Here is a 20,662-nt window from a genome sequence, read left to right as displayed (position 1 = left end):
AGACTGGTAGATAGGATTTAAGTTTATTTATTTAATTATTTATGTATTTATTTATTTTTGTTATAATGTGTTATTTATGTATCTCCGGTCCACACTCCAGTACAGAAGGTGGCGGTAATACACCATTAATGTTGGATGCCAACCGCCGTTAAACACCAAAGAAGGAGAAGAAGAAGGTGAGGAGAGCAGTTCACGGTATGTCTCATATTTACACAACCATCACACACACACACACACACTTTATACAGTTTGATTAAGCCACAGGCTCATTTCTGTATTGTTTTCATCGATCACAGCGATACTTGTGCATCTTTTCTGGCGTCTTCCTCCTGAAATACACATTTAGTGCAGCAGCAGCGAGCATGAATAATGTATCATCATTAGCCTACTGCTTAGCTAAACATTAAAATTCAGCTTTTAAAGCTTCCCATAATAGCAATGCTATAATCTCATTATTTACATTTTTTCCTTCTATTTGCATAAAAAATCATCTGTATTTGATAAAAAATTTTTTTGATTTTATATCCTGATTAATATTGTCCTACAAACAATGTTCATATTGAAGGCTATGAAAACAAACATAGTGAATGTAACCATTGCAGTCTATCTAACTTGCAGTCTACCCAAAAATCACATTACATTCTAACATTGCAACATTACAAGCTAAAAACAAAATAATGCTTTTTAAAGAAGTAGTTACATTTACTAAACTTAAAATAAAAATAAATAAAAACAAAACTGATATAAAAATTCACTTGTAGGTTTGAAATTCTTTAGCACATTTATGTTCACCAACAACAACAAATATTCAACAACCAACAAATATTTTAGCAATATCAATTCACAAGCTTGCGATTTGATTCCGATTCAATATTGATTATTTTGGATATCAGGTATAATACATGGTAAATTTTCTCAAGAAAAACAAATCTCTTAACTAATGCTGTAAACTATAGGAGTCAGTTGTAGCCTACTAAGCTTCATTAGCCTACTATAATATTGAAGGTAAAAATGAACTGATTTGTATATTAACACTTAAATTATACTTTTATTTATTTTTTATCATAATAAAGTTATATGAAATATAAACATTTAAATGGTTACTGTCATAAAAACTTGCCAGATTTATTCAAACATGCATTAAATAGTGAAGAACATTACGAATTATAATGAATATGTAATATGGTGCATATATTTAGCAAAATGCTCCTCTCTAGAGTTATTTTTTCTTGCTGACGAATGTTTTTTCTGAGGTGAATGTGACGTTACATGACATTGTTTACTGACGTCTTTCCACGGTTGAAACACTGATTGAGTGATTCCATGTGACATGATACAGATTTCAATAAGTTGTACTCTTATCTTCTAACACACTTTCAGATTCTCATTCATGTTTATTCTGCGCTGTAACTGGTGTTATTAAGGCGGAAGAGGAGCTCATGTGCTGCTTCTCTTGTGTTGAGCCAGAGCGATCTCACGCCACAGCAACAAAACGGTATTTATGTTTTTGAATTTCATAAGAAAATGAATTGGATGTAATTTGAAATCTGAGACTTTGTTTCATATCAATAGTAAACAAGCACAAAGATGATTGCGATTTATTGGATGGGATGCGCGCTACCATCTTCCATTCATTCATCAACTGAAAACAGGATGACTAATTGATTCTTGGGATTTAAGAATCGATATCGGTTCGTAAAAATAAGAATCGATTAAAATCGAGAACTCTATATTTTTTACCCAGCCCTAGAGAATATGTCCGTGGAATGTAAGTTATACACTGAGGAAATTATTGGATGTCACTTCAGCTTAAAGATTATTAATAGAGGTATATTTGTTCCCACCAAACGCTGCACAAGATAAGGTTACGCTTATTAAAGATTGTTAGTGCGAGTCCTCCCAAGAACCCATAGAGAATGCATTGCAGTGCCTGCAGTTAGAAAAAATAAATCTTTGTATGGAAGTCTATGGGAACACTGCGATTCTCGGCCCGAGGGAAATCGCCATAAAAGAGGCGGTACTCCACAGAACGAGACTTGAAGCTGATTGGACTTTATCCAGAGGCAGAACAACAGTGACTGCGAGCGTAACTCTGTGGGTGAATGTGAATGTGATTGAAAAAGTCCCTTTCACACTTTGGTGGTGCGTCGCCCAATCGCCCTAATGAAGAAACCGCCCATGGAACTGATTAGTGCTGTCGCGATTAGTCGACGTAATCGACCATGCAAATTAGTCGACGGCAATTTTTTTAGTCGACGCGTCGTTTTACTATTGACCGCCTATTTATTTTTGGTCTCCCGTCTCAAACAGCTCACTGTAATTCACCTCCACACACCAGTCTGTGCGCCGTGCGCGCCCTCCTGGTTACGCCCCGCCCTCACTGTTTTGATAAGAAAAATTGCGGAGGCAGGTGACAGTGCTTACACACTGGGCTCGTTTGCTGCGGTCCGAGCGCGGGCACGATTGTTCCTGGCGTGCCCCGCAGCGTTGGTCTGGTTTCACACTTAATTCTATCAAACACTGGTGCGTTTGCGTTAGAGGTGGGGGAAAAAATCGATTCTTAGATGCATCGCGATGCGGACGCGGACGATTCTGAATCGATTCACAAATGTCAAAAATCAATTTTCAACCATTTTTTTTTTTTTTTTTAGATATGTAGCCTATTTATAATGACGTAATATTGACGGAACGCACGGAACTCTGAAGCGCGGAAGTGCAGTGCCCGGACCGTCTGTCTGTGGCGTGTACACATAACAGAGACGCGATGGCTGAGCGCGAAATCCAAACACCCTCCTCGTTAAAAGCTGACGTGTGGAAATATTTTGGCTTCTATGAAGTTGAAGGGGGAAAGGAGCTGGACAAGAGCCACACTAGTTGTAAGCTTTGTAGAATAAAACTAAAATATTTCGGCAACACGACAAATATGAGAAGCCATATGACACGTTTCCACCCAGAGGAGGAAAAACACTCGGCTGTACCAGAGCCGTTTCTCTCTATGGCTCTGGGCTGTACCGGTGTTCAGACGATTTCTGCTGCCTTGTCGAAAAATGCTACCCAAACGCGAATCGATCACAGATAATGTTGATTCATTCTCTGTTGTTTCCATAATGGTGTAAATCTCACAATATTATAACATCGTTATTTCATTTTAATCAGGGTAAGTGTATGGGGGGCATATTTTGATATTTTAAATGAACTAGCAATTATCACATTTGATATAACAAGTAAAAATGATATTATTATATGAAATAAAATTATAATAAAATTTGAAGTTAAGAGTACAGTATAATGTACTGTTTTTATTTTTAAAACGGGTGTGAAAAGTAAAAATTATCATCAAATATTCATCTTTGACCTGTCAAAGTTTCCTACAAGTATCCACAGCAAGAATGCATAGATTTATGGGCGTGGTAAGCAGAAGAAACATGAGTCTGCACATGCGCATAACCAGTAAGTAGCACATCTCGATGGGTAGCATGAATTGTCAGAACACCTGTTGTTGTTATATTATGATTTCCATTACACGAGAGTAGGTGTTAAAACTTCATGCTGATTTGTACTCGGCTTTCGCCAAGATAATCACCAACTAAGACGTAGCTTTACAGTAACCTATGCTTCTCCATCCATTTACGCTTCTTTCCATCTGGTGACGTGAATCTCCTTCTGTCTGGTGTTAATACAGTGTATTGCGCGTCAGCACACACAACGGCTGCAACCACAGTGCGGTCCCCCCATAACAACCCTCTGGATTGAGCGGAGTAGGGAACATCTCTAGGGTCTTCAAGTGGGCACCTTCCGTCCTCAGTGTTTCGTCGACTAGCCCACGACACCTCAAGAGGGCTCGACAGTGACTCTGGCGTCCCAGAGTCACCCCCTCCGTCCCCCACTAAACTCAGCCCAGCTTACTGACCTCTACATCCCTCTTGCTGCTGAGACCTAACCACAATCTCTCCGCAACCCAACCATACGCGCCAACCCGTTTGACTAAGGCTGTCGAGCCCCACTGGTGCGTTAATATGCAGTTTCAGTGGCAACGGTTCCGTATGGCATACCACCTACCACAAAACACAATATCTGCCCAACCACCCGTCATTCACGCAATATACACAGGAACGTAATGACTGTAAATACTATACAACCTATACAAATAAACCAACAGTTGCTGCTGAGACCTAACCACAATCTCACAATCTCTTATTAATTTACTACAAGTATGCTCATGCTGCTAGTTCAGGCACACATTTATTTTCCTGTTGGTTCTTTGCAATTTTAATAAAATATATTGTACGTTAATTCTTTATGGGTCATTACTTTGTACTTTTAAAGCAAAGTATTTATATTCACACACACACACACACACACACAAAAAGATTCAGATAATCGATGATCGCTTTAGAATTGAATCGCAGGCCTCTGAATCGTAATCGAATCGAATCGTGAGGTGCCTCGAGATTCCCACCACTAGTTTGCGTGCATCTTATGCCATCGCAAACATGCACGCCGCATGATAGGAAACAGAACGCGGGTCAATATAGTGTGTTTTTCAAACGGACTCTTTTGAGGGGACGGTGGATTTCCAAATGTGTTGCCCCCCTGATTCCACGCGCGATGCGTGAATACAGGCTCAACTAATCCTCCCTCGTATCCAAGGTAAATCATCAACACTATCATCCCGTACATGTGTTTTATTTAACTAAATACATCATAATCAGCTAAAAACGCATGCGCAGGTTACTTTACTTCCTGAACAAGCGCGCACCCGAGTCCGTGTTGCTTTCACATTCACGCGAACCGCGGCACGGGCCGGCCATGCACTCAAGTGTAAACTCGAGCTACATAGCTGCGTGCCTGCCTTCTTTCAGCGCGACTCGTTATTAGGCAGAGGCCGCAGAGCTAAGCATAGTGGGCTAGTCCAGACTCTTTTAATTCAATTCCAATTTATTTGTATAGCGCTTTTCACAATATCGTTTTCAAAGCAGCTTTACAGAAAATGCATGCATTGCATCTACTTTACAATTCAGAGTGATGTCATCAGTTATGCATTTCAGAAATGTACATACAAAATGTAAAGTAAGCTAATACTGTATTAATTTAAGGCAGAACAAAGAGCTAATTTAAGTAATACATACATGTTTGTTAATAGATTAGGACTCTGACTAATATATAGCTTAATGATGCAGATACTTAATGCTTAGATTGTTAAAACATAATGTTTTTTGAACAGGTGACATTTTATGTTTTGGCCCTTCAGTTGAGTTCAAAATAAAATGGACACAACGAAATAACAAACACTTTATTTTTTTTATATTTTTTTATTAGTCATTTAGATTATTGAAAATTAGTCGAAAGATTAGTCGTTAGAAAATTAGTCGTTAGTGGCAGCCCTAGAATTGATCTCAAGTGTTGCTGTTGCCATTTTCATGTTTACCTTTATTTCTTTGTACATTAATCGCACTATGCATCATCTGTAAATGATAAATGCATAGTATCTTACCGCTAGCATAGTATCTTTGGAAGATTACATTTATTTATTAAAATGTATGACTATTCTAACACTTTATATTGCAATACAGGGGTATTTTCTGTACACACAAATCTGTAACATGTTAATGATGGAATTACTTTATTGCAATTAATAGTTTTTATAAAGTCGAACTATATTTAGATTCACATATTATGGTGTTGTAGTTATTTGCCTGTAGAGGTTCATAAATATAGGTTAGGCCTATTTATTTCATTATTTTGTTTTATTATTGGTATTTTATCCATGTTATATTGTGAAAAACACTATTGTCTATATATCTATATAGCAGTTTTACAAGATTTATCATCCATCCCGACTCAAATAATATGTTTCTAACAGCAAACACTCAGAATAAAGTGAGATGATCTGCTGATGATCCTGAATGTCTTGTTGAATGAGTGTTGATAGTCTGAGGATCATCAATATTAACAGATCTGCTGAAAACACTCTTTATTTCATGACAATAGTTCCTGTTTTCACCTCATTTATTATGCTGATGTCTTCAGATCTCCTGTACATTGACACTTAAAGCTCATTTCATTGGTGTCAGCAGACTGAGGGGATTTGTTGGTTACTATATGTAGCCTATGTTTATTTCAGTTTTTTATTACCATTATTTATATTTGGGAGAATTTACATTATTATATTCTGTTTTCCATGTACAAAAAAAAAAAACCTCAGTAACATATATATTTTAGATTTTGGCAGATTGTAACTACATCATCAGTGAAGCTCCTCCCACTTTAATTCCACAATAAATGCTGTATATTCCCATCAGCTACAAGTGAAGACGAGCATCAGAGAATCAGGAAGAGCTGAAATCTGCAAAGACTGAGTTTATTAAAGAGGACAGTGAGAACACGAGTGATCCAGAACCTGCAGAATGAAACACACTGAAGATCCTGAAGAACAAAGAGGTTGGTGTTTATTCTTCATTCATTCATGATGCTGAAGAACATTCATGTTAGAAACATTCAAGCACTTCATCACTTTTAGATAAACAGTTCAACTATGTAGTGGCTGCAAAGGTTTCTGTCTTTTTTAAACAAATGTAAAGGGAGGGAGGTTTTAACTATTATTTTACATTTATATATGGTTTACAATTTGTAACAATTTTACCAGAATTTGACCTCAATTGTGTGCGTACTTTTACAAACATGTATAACAAATAATAATAATTCCAAAATGTACAAATATACAATCTACTCCGCTTTAGGGATGGGGCCGATCCGATCCAGTATCGGTATCGGCTCCGATACAGCCATTTTTGCCGGATCGGGTATCGGTCAGACGAGGCCGATCTAAATCCGATATTGTGTGTTTACTATTGTGTTATTGTTAAGCCCCACAAAAGTATTATAAAGCACCATTAAGTGTTCGTGCACTATATTATAAGTGTTCTGAAGCCATTCTATTGTATAATGTGAGATAGAAATGAATATTTAAGTCATTCAATTCAAGATCACGTAAACTGTTCCCTCCGCTGCGGCTGTCAATCATTCTTCATTCAGCATTCAACAGCGCGTCGCGTTCGGTTATGACAGTCAACTCGATGAAACTCTCCAAGATGATTCAATTACTATTATTATACTTGATCTGTAGATAAAGCTCTATGGTTTCGGATAAAATGATTATCTTGCTGCACTTGCTGTACCTTAATCATGTTACTTTTTAACGTGTGTCTGTTAGATCACAACACTGGAGAGCACTATAATTGTTCTTCAAGCACACAGTAACTGAAATTTAAAACTGTTAAAAGAAAAGGCTGAATAAACTATTGCATAGATAGATACTGTACAATACACTACGCATCAATATGTCTTTCCTTTGTGCGTTGAACTTTTCAATGCGGACTCGACGCGCTGCGCGCTGTGACTCCATGTTCAGTGTTTCCCCTACCATTGTTTTGGGGGGGCGCCCCGCCCCCCCAAAACGACCCCCCGCCCCCCCTAAAATGCTGACGAAATCCAGTCATAAAAAAGGAATTTAGTGTATAACGCGGAATTTCACGGAATTTGTAAATTTGAGGAAAAAATAGAAAGCAGTTCAGTACACTTGAAATCAAATCGCGATGTAGACTAGTGTGTGTGAATATTAAAACACAAAGACTATTTAAATACGAATCCTGCATGTTCTGTGTGAATGAATGGTGCCGCCGACGCGCAGTTTCATTTACCACACACACACACACACACTGAAGCACGTGTGACGCTTGCGCTATTTTTTAGACACAAACGCATGAACTTCCTCTCCAGGCTCTAGATCCACTCTGAAAGTCACTTCGTAATAGGGTTGGGAACCGAGAACCGGTTCTTATGCAGAACCGGTAGTGTTTTTGGTTCTGATACGATGTGTGGACGAAGTGCTGGGAGCTTATCCTTTAATAGCGACGTCTCACCACATAAATATTAAAATTGTAATGAATGCACTGTCCCTCGCGCTATTCGTATAACAAGTTAAAAAAAATTGCGTCAGATATCAACGCAGAGAGAGAGAATAAGACAGTAGAGCTGCACCATTAATCTTTAAACGATCTCGATTCAAACACCCACGCGATCTTATTCCTAAATGACAAAAACTTCACACCTGGACATTCAAATCTGTTTGCGCTGTCGCTGACATGAAACATCTAACGTTAGCTTTACTTTCTGTCTTTTCAACAACACAGTATCGATATTTCTGTGTTAAAAATATTCAAATGATCACAGAAGTACTGAGATAAAAGTTTATAGTTCGAGAATAAACACTGATGTTAAAACAGTTAATCACCTTTTGAAAGTCGCTTCAAATAACGAAAATTCGCTTCAGAATTTACAAAATGTATATAATGAGCGATTACATCATGAATGCCTTTTTTCAAAACGTGTTTTTGTCTTATCCTGAATCACTACGGTAAGGCTGTAATAAGCGTTTAGACTCAGACTACTTTACACTGGTCGGTTCGGCACTGCTGCGGAGTAGCCCAGTGCCTGCGTGACTCACTCGCGTCATTGACATAAACATAGAGAAGTAGCTCCGGCTACAATGTTCTTCCGCAAGACGCATGCATTTCTGTTTATTAACTGCTAGAGCACTTTAATCCAGTAAGGAAACAAGTGAAGTTTCACAGAAATCAATCATTCAAACCGATTTAAAAAATATTATGTTTCACCTGTCTGGATCTTACATGTGTGTTCAAGCATATTCTACCCCTTCTGAGAGGGTATTCCACTGCTGGATATACAATAAGATATAGGAGAGGTCCCAAATTATCCTTGAGAATGCAACATTTTTTATTTTCCTTCAGAAAAAAATATTGCTAAATAATATGTTGCATTTGTTGACATTGCCAGTCTGTTAAACTCATTTGACAAGTAGGGCCTATCAGAAATAAAACACAAAAAGGATTGTGTATTTTCCCCGTACTACTATTTGTATTAGTTTTAATAATTTTTATTGAATGGGAACCGGAACCGGAATCGTTTGGCGGAACCGGAATCGGAACCGAAAAATTTCTTACGATTCCCAACCATAGACAGTATGTTCCCAACCCTACTTCGTGATCATTTAACCGCTTCATTTGAGAACAACTATCATCATGACATAAACACACAGAAACTCAAAAGGTCTTCACGGCAACCCGTCAAAATAAAAGTTCGGTTTAACTTGACAGAAATATATTACTGTTGTACATTAGAATTTAGATATGTCCCAATGTAATAATACACTAACACTAATCCAAATAAATTATCATCAAAACTGAAATTTTTAAGGAATAATCCATGTTTTAATTTTAACAGTAAAGCTCATTGTGCAGCAAGTTATTTGACAAAAAGTTTATTTAATTTCACATGATTAAAATTGATGATAAATGATACAATTTTTGTTTTATGTCTTCATTTTATTACCAGAAAAAACACAACACAGAATTAGTGTTAGTGTGAATTAGCGCAGAATTAATTAGTGTGACATTTTTTTTCATATATTTAAAAAAAAAGTATTGTTTAATGATTCATAATACATGATTTCAATTAATTAGACATGCTTTTTGATTGCAAAAAATTACACCACGTATCCGTAACACGCCCGCTCCGCAACACTAGCAGTACCCCCCCCCCCCCCCCCCCCCCCCCCCCTAAAAAAGAATCCTAGGGGAAACACTGATGTTGCTTCAAGCGCATCATTCTGCGCTCGGGATGCGCATAAGCGCTTTGTGCCGCACTGTATTGGAGTCTTTCATAATCATATCATAATACTTTTGCGCAATGAAAGATTATTAAATGTCCCATCTATCATATGTTGCTGCCTCAATAAACAGCTGTGCTATACATTAAAAAATGTCTTAATTTTATAGTAGCTAGACTATATATAAAATAATTTATCTTTTTGATTTTTGTTATCTTGTTTTTTATGAATGTATTTTACAACAATACAAACAGCAATGTGTAACGTTTTACCAGATTTGGTGCTGGTGCCTACACTTATTGTCTCTTATTTGTTTCTAACCTTATACTTACCTCAAGTTGCCTTTTGGGACATACATGCATACATATCATACTTGCCTGTAGAGAGAAGTTTATTGCAGCATCATATAAAATCAACAATAATGATAATAATAATATTAAAGCAAACACAGCTCTGGTATCGGAATAGTATCGGTATCGGCCGATATCCAAATTCAGGTATCGGGATCGGATCGGAAGTGAAAAAATGCGGATCGGTGCATCCCTACTCCGCTTTACTGCAAACATTCATGTTTGTTCTCGTAGTGAAATTTGATCCTGTGTTTCTTGTGAAGTCAACGGAAGGAGAAGATTTGTGCCTATAATGTTTACAGAAATAACTGGAAGATCAGTGTACCTCATTCATGGAAAGTTTCAGGGACTTATATTTATTTTATAAAAATACATTAATTATTGTAGTCTTTTTATAGCAGTTCTCTGTTACATCTGCACTGTAAAAAATTTACTGTAAAATTTACAGCAACTTACTGGCAATTTTGGTTGCCAGTAAGCCTGTAAATTTTACAAGATTACCGTAAATCATAAACTACAATTAACTGTAAAAAATACAGCACACCTGTAAAAGCAGAAAAACAAGAGCAGCTGTGAATTTACAGTTCTTTATTGTATTATTTACAGTATGAATATTTGATAATTTGAGGAAACCGATTATCTTAAATTGGTCAATTGACATTTCATATTTATACTGTGATTTTATTTCATTTGAGTCCACTAAAAAAATAAAATTATTTAAATGAGTTAACAAACCATCTATTTAACTCAATCCTCTTGCAGATAATTGTTATTTAACAACAGCATACACCTGAATTGACGAACTTAACAAAAAGATCATCAATACATTAGCAACTACAGTCACACTGCCTTTAAATAAAGCAACACACAGCATAACATCTGTGTTTCTCTGCTCATCCTGAAGTGAAGCACAGGCTCTACTCTTCAACACAATGGTGACACACAAAACTCAGCAGAAACACTTTAAATCCCAACAGAACATAAAACACTAACAGATCTCCACTATATCATTATGTGCAAAAACACATAAAATCACACTTCATTTCAGCATTTACTCTCCTGAGCAGTCATTCATATAAATATATATTCACATTTCACATTTATTCTCACATAAATACATGCACAGAAAATAACTTATTTTGTTTAGTACATTTGACTTAGATTGTATAGTAAACTACTGACTTCCAGCCACAGCCATATATTTAATCACCTGAAAAGAAAAGAAGACAGTACATATCTAAAGATCTCAGCAGAGGAGGAGTAAATAACTCATTACCAGCGTCACTTTTCAAGGTCTTTTTGAGAATTAACTGAGGTTTAGATGTTGATGATTTACGGTTTAGTTTGTAGTCACCATGATGGTGATAAGTGTTGGCTTTAGTTGTGCTGTTACCCTTAACATTGCAAAATTAGTTTTTCTCTGGATGCTTTACCTGTGTGTTTATAAGGCACAACAGTTATAGCAACAGAGCCAAGAGAAAAGAAATCTGGGGTCTATGGCTGTGTTTTGTTGATGTCATCAAAAGAGCTTACAGATTGGTAGCACCTCATTTCACCCAAAGTTTGATGTCTTCTCAGTCATATGGTTCTTTCCATATAATTGATTAATATAGCGATTTTCCAAATGGCAATTTAACAGCATTATCATGTGAATGATTTTAAAAACAATACGGCATAGATAGTTTAAAAAAACATCATGTTATTAAGTCACACACAGACATCAACAATCAGCGTATGAATCTCAACAATGGTGACACTCAAATGAACGCTTCGTTGCAATGCATGCTGTGTATCACCTTAATACAGAACTCCCAGCATGCATTGCAGCATGCATAAATTATGCAGCTGAATTGTCTTATTTTCTTTTCTTCTTACCATGTGCTTTTATTTTTGTTGTTGTTTTTTGATGTGACTTTTTAGTAGCTTGATTTGTGATGTTCAGAGTTGATCTATCTATATTATATTTGTCACCATAGTTGAGGTTCATATGCTGATTCTTGATACACGTGTGCTCCAATTGCTTGAAAGGTTTTGTCAATCTTATATATGTCAAACACAAATTACCTGATATAATCCCAACCATCACGCTGTAGAATCACATACTATACCAATCAGTAAGGTGAAATCTATTACAACCTCATTTTCATTATCAAAAAAACTATTCTGATCAAGATCAGCCACTAAATGTTGTCAAGGCTGATATGAATAGACGTCCAAAAACACCTGAACATCATTTTACTTGACATGTATTGCCATAACAAATTTGTCTCATAAAGACATGGTTATGGTAGCCAAAGTAAAACTAATGTTTAACTAATCAAGAGTCAAGAGCCCAACTAAAGTAAACACTAATCTCGATCATGGTAACTTCAAATGAAATATTTTCAATAAATCATCAACATCTAACCCTCAGCTATTTCTCAGTAAGTCTGATTATGGCAGAAATAAAGTCAGTCTGGTTAGTAATAAGTGAAGCTGGTAATGCTGTTTGTGGAGTTGTTTAATCCTGCTGAGATCTTCACAGATTTAATGTCTTCTTTTCTCTTCAGTGGATTTCCTCTAAGGCTGTGGCTGAAGTCAGTTGTTTCCTGAAAAATCTCACAGTCAAATGTACTAAACAAAAAAGTAAAATGATGTGAATGACTTTATGTGATTTTATGTGTTTTTGCACATACTGATATAGTGGAGATCTGTTAGGGTTTAATCTGTTGGGATTTAAAGTGTTTCTGTTGAGTTTTGTGTGTCACCATTGTGTTGAAGTGTAGAGCCTGTGCTTCAGTTCAGGAGGAGCAGAGAAACACTGAGGTTAAGCTGAATGTTGCTATATTTAAAGGCAGTGACTGTGTTTTTGCGGATGCATTAAAGTTATTCAACTCATTCATGTGTGCTGTTGTTGTCTAGTAGGATTTAGTTAAATGTATGTTTCTAGTTAACTCATAAAGTCTTATTCTTTGTAGACTCAAATTAAATTAGCTCACGATATAACTATTTAATGGCAAATTTCCTCAAATGAAAGTTGTCTCAGGTTTTAATTCAATGCATTATTAATAACAGTAACATACTGTAAATAATACAGTAAAGAACTGTAAATTCACAGCTGGTCTTGTTTTACAGTATAATTGTAGTTTCTGATTTACAGTACTCTTGTAAAATGTACAGGCTACTGGCAACCAAAATTTCCTGTAAGTTGCTGTAATTTTTACAGCAATTTGTTACAGTGTGGGATAATTTGTATCTCTATTCACTCCATATTTCTCTTTTAATTATTTTGATTATTTAGAAAAATTGAAAATGAGTTTTTCTTTCATGTCAGACCTGATGGAAGAGAGTGAGGAGAGAGAAGAACTGAGTGAAGTGAAGGAGGAGAGAGAAGAACTGAGAGAAGTGAAGGAGGAGAGTGAAGAACTGAGTGAAGTGAAGGAGGAACATCATGTCCAACCTGGAGGAAAACCTTTGAGGCACTCAAAGACTAAAAAGACATTTTTAAAGAAAAGAAAATACAAGAAATCTTCCACATGCACTCAGTGTGGAAAGAGTTTCACACGCAAACAACATCTTGAGATTCACATGAGATTTCACACTGGAGAGAAGCCGTTCACATGTGATCAGTGTGGGACGTGTTTCACACAATCAGGACACCTTGAAAGTCACATGATGATCCACACCGGAGAGAAGCCGTTCACATGTGATCAGTGCGGGAAAAGTTTCAGTCGATCATCATCCCTTCATTTTCACATGATGATCCACACTGGAGAGAAGCCGTTCACATGTGATCAGTGTGGGAAAACATTTCTCTGGGCATCAAACCTGAAGACACACCTGAGAGTTCATACGAAGGAAAAGCCACATTCATGTTCTGTGTGTGGAAAGAGTTTTTCACAGCTGCAATCTTTATATACACATCAGAAAACTCACACTGGTTTGAGAGAGTACATGTGCTTTGAGTGTGAAAAGACTTTTGCTACAGGGATGGATTTAAAACGGCACCAGAGAATTCACACTGGAGAAAAACCTTACAAGTGTTCACACTGCGACAAGAGATTCAATCATTCATCAACTCTGAAAACACATGAGAGGATCCACACTGGAGAAAAACCTTACAAGTGTTCACACTGTGACAAGAGATTCAGTCACTCAACATATCTGAAAACACATGAGAGAATTCACACAGGAGAAAAACCTTACATGTGTTCACACTGTGACAAGAGATTCAGTCAGTCATCATCTCTGAAAACACATGAGAGGATCCACACTGGAGAGAAGCCAGTGTGGAAATAGTTTCTCTATTAAAAGTCGCCTAATGTTACACATGAAGAACCATGCAGAGGTACTTTCTCATTTATTTAATTAACAAACAAAATGTACCAACCAGATCTCTCTCGTTCAGACTCTAAACAGAGCAATCTCGTTCAGTGATGGGCGTATTCGTTCAGGAGATCCAACCAATGACATGCCCCTTCACAGCCTGAACTGAAATGCTATTGGCTGACATTACGCTAATGAGACCTAACCAATACTGTCATATTTTTTCGTTTGTTTTACAGTTTTTAGAGAAATGCATGACATGAATCAAATGTATTGAATTCATTTTTGATAATACAAAATGAACACAAAACACCAGTGCTTACAGTACTGTACAGTAGTCAAGTAAATTGTTCAAAGTGCAAAATGCCACAAAACTAAGTCTAAAACACATAAATAAAATATAAGAAAAGCAGGTAAAGAGTAGTGTAAAATTAAATCAAGAAAACAGTCATGCCCCCCCCCCCCCAACTTAGCTCAAACCAAATAAAAAATAACAATGTAAATTTGTCTTTGTTACATTTAACCATCCGCTTGAACTGTTTTCATTACAATTGTAAATTTCTTTCTTTGACGCAAACTACACAAGTCTAGCTCTATCTGTTTGCCATCATTATTGTTCACACAACTGGTTCTTTTCATTCACAAACAACATTTACCAGTTCGTTCAACTCGATCACGAATGAGATCTCTCTCACGTTCAAGGCAAGGCAAGGCAAGTTTATTTATATAGCACATTTCATACACAATGGTAATTCAAAGTGCTCATAGAAAAATCTAAAGAAATAAGAATAATTAAAAAAATTACGAATAAAGAAATTAAAATAATCAAAAGAAATAAGAATAATTAAAACAGTTTAGAATAAAAAATAAAATGAAATACAGTACAAACAGTCGGACGAACAGTTGCACAGTGCTCATTCAGTAAATGCACAGTTAAACAAAAGTGTTTTGAGTCTGGATTTGAATGTGACTACTGTAGGAGCACATCTGATCTCTTCTGAAAGCTGGTTCCAGCTGCGGCTGGCATAGTAGCTAAAAGCAGACTCGCCATGCTTAGAGTGAACCCTTGGTATTTCTAGCTGATGTGATCCTAATGATCTGAGTGATCTGTTGGGTTTATATTCACTGAGCATATCTGCAATGTATTGAGGTCCTAGGCCATTGAATGATTTATATACCAGTAATAATACTTTAAAATTAGGGCTGTCAAACGATTAATCGCATCCAAAATAAAAGTTTGTGTTTACATAATATATGTGTGTGTAGTGTGTATAATTATTTTGTATATATAAATACACACACATGCATGTATATATTTAAGACCTGAGGACCGGTGTGATATGTTCATATTTTCTGGTTCTGCTCAGAATCCTAACAGCAGCGTTCTGTGTGAGCTGCAACTGTCTTTTCAGGAAGACCAATGAGGAGTCCATTACAATAATCCAATATTTTTCAGGTGATAGTATGCTGGTTTAGTTATTGCTTTGACATGACTACTGAAACTAAGGTCTGACTCTAGAGACACACCCAGATTCCTCACTTGATTTTTAGTAGTTAGACCCCTAGCGTCAAGGTATGCGTTCACCTTGAGAACTTCATCTTTGTTTCCAAACACAATGACTTCAGTTTTGTCTTTGTTTAACAGAAGAAAGTTTTGGCACATCCAATTGTTGACTTCATCAATGCATTAGCACAGGGAGTCAATGGGGCTGTAATCGTTAGGCGATAGGGCTAAGCAGAGCTGTGTGTCGTCTGCATAGCTGTGGTAAGAGATTTTGGCAACAGACTTCAGACTCATCTCAACTCGGTCACGGTCAGTGAAGGGCGTATTCATTCACTCCATTCAACAAATCACATGCTCCGTCACATCTCGTACTCGAAGGCTATTGGCTCGAGGTTTAGTCATTATTTGATAGGATGAAAAAGTCCACAGAGCTACCCGGTTCTCTGAGCTTCACATGTGCTGCTAATAGGATTTCAGTGAACAAATAAAGAAATATGAGTAAAAAAAGAAAGAAATGAAGCCTAGCGCAAGTTCTGCCAGGAAGACTCAATCGTTCACGTCATGTATTACCTTCTCATATATCCAATCATATCCTTATACCAGTATAAAAGGGCGGTACTTACTCATGTCTGAGTTCGCAGATGCTGTCGCTTCACCTACCTCCATCCTCCCCATCCACCACCAGACGGGACTTTACCTTCATCTCCCTAACATTCCATGCCGGGTCCTCCCCTCCATACTTCCCATCACCTCCAGACGGTCTCTCCCCTCTACCCTGAAGACGCCAGGATGTCCTCTCCTCCTCCCACCCCACCACCACCAGATGGCAACCTTCCTTACTCGGGGGGTGTGCTGCCCCTGCCTTCGTCTTCAGGCAGGATATGCAGATTCCGTACCCTCGGAATGCGAGTTACGGACGGGGTCTACGCCAAAGAATTTGATTGCTTGCTGAGCTCGTGAATAAATGCTCATTCTCTCAGTATTAATTATCCCGAGTCTTTCTGGTAGAAATATGAGTCAATGGATTATGAGAACAAGAACGATTCGATCACCTAAAAGATTTGCTCAAAAAGAACGATTCATGCACGAATGTAACATCACTAGTGTGTAGTAACAGGATTGGTCACTTGTCTGTTGCCTGGCTAAGCGACATAAAAGCAATTTGAGCAACTTAAACACAAATTAATAATAAAATTAAAAGAAAGGTCCGATCATTTCCAATAACATGGTTTGTGTGCTCACCATTAATTTTAAATGCATCTGGCGTTTTGTTCATATAAATGTTTTTCTATGAAAGCAGCTTCAACTCGAGCTCAGATAAACCCCCCAGTGGCATATAATGCTTATAATGCTTGGATGATGAGTATAGTAGTGAGATGCCTAAATTATGCAGGTGGAGCTGGGGAGGTGGAGGGACGCCAGAACAGCTGATGCCAGAGCGAGGTGAGCGCCTGCTTATGTGCTCCGCCAGTTCATTGAAATATTACACGGGTTCACTCCTCCCGAAATTACGTTGTGAACTTCACTAATTGTTTATTTTCATGATCGATTTCAGCAATTAGTTCTTGATCATCCACATTCAATTAGTTGTGATCATCAAAACTCAGCTTTTCAAAGGTTTGAATCAGTTGAACCAAGTGCTTTGTAAAAAATGATTCACTGTTTTAAAGCGTTCGGAACGCCACACGCTGGCCAGAACAGTGTAAATACAACAACAACTCAGGCCAAACATGCATAAAAACACCTTTTACAAACCATTGCAAATGTGTTATTGAAGGTAATTGAAGGGGGTGGATTTGAATCCACTGCTGCTTCAATGTATATGTAATGAGTGAGTATAATCAAGGTATTAATCAATATTTTTCCTTCTAAATATCAAATGAGATGAATGACTTCTCTGGAGATTTTACTTTGTCATATAAGTTACCAGTGTGATTACTGAAATGTTCTTTTCATGTATTCTCTAATGTCTGTATTTGGTATCTGAATGCAGTAACAGTGCTTGCTCATTTATTCCGGCTTCCAGAAATGAAATATGGACTTGTTTTGTGTTTGAGAAAGGTCTTCAACGTGTTAAAACATATAGGGGTCATTGAAGCCAATAGTTTAAGGGACCATTTCTTTGTTAAAGCCTTACTTTCCAGTTAGACTAACGTCTAGCTCTCCTTGAGAGAAAGAACGCATTATCTTGATGTTTTGAGAGGACTCTCCTGTTTATAGTCTGTGTGTCAGTGTGTGTGTTATAGTCTTCTGGGTTGCAGGTTAAGGAACCCCTAGCATTATTGGAGAATGACTGAGTTGTTGTTCTGGACATGTTGGCGCCCAGAATCCCTAATCTGTGACCTGGAAGGTCATGACGTGCCTAACTTCAGGGTCCGAGTGTCAGCTGCATAATCGATGGAGATATGCTTCAGTCTATCTGTATATGTGTGGAAAATTACTATGTTTATCTATTTCTTAGCCAATGAGAATCATTCAACCTGAAGCAATGACGTAGCTTAGACCTTGGTGAATGGTATAACTGCTGTGATCTGTAAGCGGGGCGGCCTACGAACTCCTCTGTGAGTCTTGAAGCTGAACTTCTGCTGATGAAACTATCTTCAGTAAATCTTTTCTTAAATTTTTTATAATTCTGACTCCGGGTCTTCTTTCTAATATCTGGTTCTAGGTCGTTGACTGTGAAACCCCTTACATAATCAATCAAATGCAATCAACAAATCATCTAATATCATAAATATCAAGGATCTGTATAATATGGGTTTTAATACATTTTCAGGGCTTGTTTTGTTTGTTGCATGGATTGCTCAGCTCAACAGGTGAATAAGAGACTATCAACTACTATTATTTTATTATTGTTATACAAAAGTCAAATTAAAACGTCTACAAATATTTAAAACTGATCAGAGATCAGGCAAAACCCATAGACACTAGTTCAATGGTTCGCTGCATGATGGGTTCACAGAGATCATTGACATTTTGAAACGGTTATGAGGCAACGAAGCTTTCTCTCTCCTTTAAGCATTCGCGATTAGTCTCACTGTGAAAGCAGAAGCTCAGTCTCTTTCACTCTCTCATACTCATAAATATGTCCTACTTACCGTCTCTTTATCAGTGAACATCGTGTTAAAACTTTGTTGATAAATACTTCATGACGTGTATCAGTGTAATTAGCGAATTCTCGTTGAAACTGGCGCTTTTAATCGTGATTCGCCTATCGCTTCATAACTGCAGTACAATGAAGTACAACTGCAGTAAAACTGCAGTTCAAAGAAGTATAACTGCAGTACAATGAAGTACAAATGTTGATTTGCAGTATAACGAAGTATAGATACAATATAACTGCAGTACATTGAAGTTCAACAGCAGTAAAACTGCAGTACAAAAAATACAACTGCAGAATATGAAGTAAAGCTCAGCAGTAACACTTAAGATTTGCAGTATAATGAAGTATAGGCTACAATAACTGCAGTTCAGTGATAAACTGAAATGCATGTGATCGAAGACTTTAAATGCAAAAACCTCAAAGTCCATCTAATATTTCTTTTTGGCAACGAGATAATTTAGTTGCCATTAAAGTGAAATTACTGAACCTAAATAAAGGAGCTATTTAAAAAAAAGCTTTTAAAAAAAAAAACGTCAGATGGACTTTTTGTTTTTTGCATCTAAAGTCTTCACAGGTTTACCATTAAAGGGATAGTTCGGCCAAAAATGATATTTAACCCATGCATTACTCACCCTCAAGCCGTTCGAGATGCATATGTCAATCTTGTTTCAGATGAACACATTTTCAGTTATTTTAGAAAATGTCTTAGACCCTTCAGTGGATATAATGTGAAGCAATGGGGTCCACCTCCTTCAAGTCCCAAAATGTGCATACATCCTTCACAAAAGTAATCCATCCGGCTCCAGGGGGATAAACGAAGGCCTTCTGAGGGTAATCCGTGCGGTTTTGCCGTAAAAATATACATATTTAAAACTTTATAAATGAAAATATCTGACTTCCGGCAACGATCAACGCGCGTTAACGGGTGATGGAAGTCGGCGTACGAGGTAGGACATAGCGTAGGAACCGTCGTGACGTAGAACGAACGCGCCTGCGCAGCCAGAGAGCAGAGCAAAAAAAGTTTTGTTTTGCTCTGCTCTCTGGCTGCGCAGGCGCGTTCCTACGCTATGTCCTACCTCGTACGCCGACTTCCATCACCCGTGAACGCGCGTCGATCGTTGCCGGAAGTCAGATATTTTCATTTATAAAGTTTTAAATATGTATATTTTTACGACAAAACCGCACGGATTACCCTCAGAAGGCCTTCGTTTATCCCCCTAGAGCCGGATGGATTACTTTTGTGAAGGATGTATGCACATTTTGGGACTTGAAGGAGGTGGACTCCATTGCTTCACATTATATCCACTGAAGGGTCTAAGACATTTTCTAAAATATCTGAAAATGTGTTCGTCTGAAACAAGATTGACATATGCATCTCGAACGGCTTGAACGGTGAGTAATGCATGGGTTAAATATCATTTTTGGCCGAACTATCCCTTTACTACTACACTGACTGCAGTTATTCTGTATTATTGTGCGACATAAATTATTTCTCCCACATAGATAGAATAGCCCGCACATGACCAGATCTTCTTCCTTCGCGGGAACGAGCCGCAGTAGTTGTCATGACAACGAGTCACGAGAGCAGCTGATACTCGTTACGGTCAGTCAGCGTCTTTCCCGTAATGTCTACTCCGTAAAATTAGTTTTGGTTGATTACTTCACTGACATTGTTCATATATGTTCATATTCGTTCATATTTGTGAGCTATC

The 20,662-nt window shown here is 37.4% G+C and overlaps 3 protein-coding genes across 7 annotated transcripts in view; 2 read left to right on the top strand and 1 right to left on the bottom strand.

Moving 5' to 3' along the window:
* The window catches only part of LOC143746091 (uncharacterized), a 606,033-nt gene that overhangs the window by 33,057 nt on the left and 552,314 nt on the right, over nt 1–20,662 (bottom strand). The window lies entirely within an intron of this gene.
* LOC143746097 (uncharacterized) overlaps nt 1–20,662 on the top strand; it is a 543,695-nt gene that overhangs the window by 377,467 nt on the left and 145,566 nt on the right. The window contains exon 1 of one of the 2 annotated variants that reach the window (XM_077237846.1): nt 1,380–1,495. The exons of the other annotated variant lie outside the window; for it this stretch is intronic. The gene's annotated coding sequence lies outside the window, so the exon portion shown is untranslated. Of the gene's footprint in view, nt 1–1,379; nt 1,496–20,662 lie in introns of those variants that run through there. 2 annotated transcript variants of the gene reach the window in all.
* LOC143746105 (uncharacterized) lies at nt 163–18,477 on the top strand. Of its 4 annotated transcripts, none has more exons than XM_077237867.1 (4): nt 172–195; nt 6,303–6,441; nt 13,352–14,365; nt 16,489–18,477. In XM_077237867.1, exons 2-3 carry the CDS (start codon nt 6,408–6,410, stop codon nt 14,314–14,316), a joined length of 999 nt encoding a protein of 332 aa, XP_077093982.1. In that variant the 5' UTR covers nt 172–195; nt 6,303–6,407; the 3' UTR covers nt 14,317–14,365; nt 16,489–18,477. The 4 variants fall into 4 exon arrangements, with proteins under 4 accessions (XP_077093980.1, XP_077093982.1, XP_077093981.1 ...); XM_077237866.1 differs by lacking the exon at nt 172–195 and adding an exon at nt 1,380–1,495; XM_077237865.1 differs by having other exon boundaries at nt 163–195; nt 13,352–18,477.

This window comes from Siphateles boraxobius, unplaced genomic scaffold, assembly GCF_051911475.1.
Source record: "Siphateles boraxobius isolate OS27281-9 unplaced genomic scaffold, OSU_SipBor_1 21, whole genome shotgun sequence".
Classification (NCBI taxonomy): domain Eukaryota; kingdom Metazoa; phylum Chordata; class Actinopteri; order Cypriniformes; family Leuciscidae; genus Siphateles; species Siphateles boraxobius.
This window is presented reverse-complemented; position numbering and strand designations above follow the sequence as displayed.

Coding starts and splice junctions, on each gene's coding strand:
- LOC143746105 (XM_077237864.1), top strand. CDS start 6,408: ATGAAACACACTGAAGATCCTGAAGAACAAAGAG. Junction 6,442..13,318: donor AGATCCTGAAGAACAAAGAG/GTTGGTGTTTAT, acceptor TTGATTATTTAG/AAAAATTGAAAATGAGTTTT.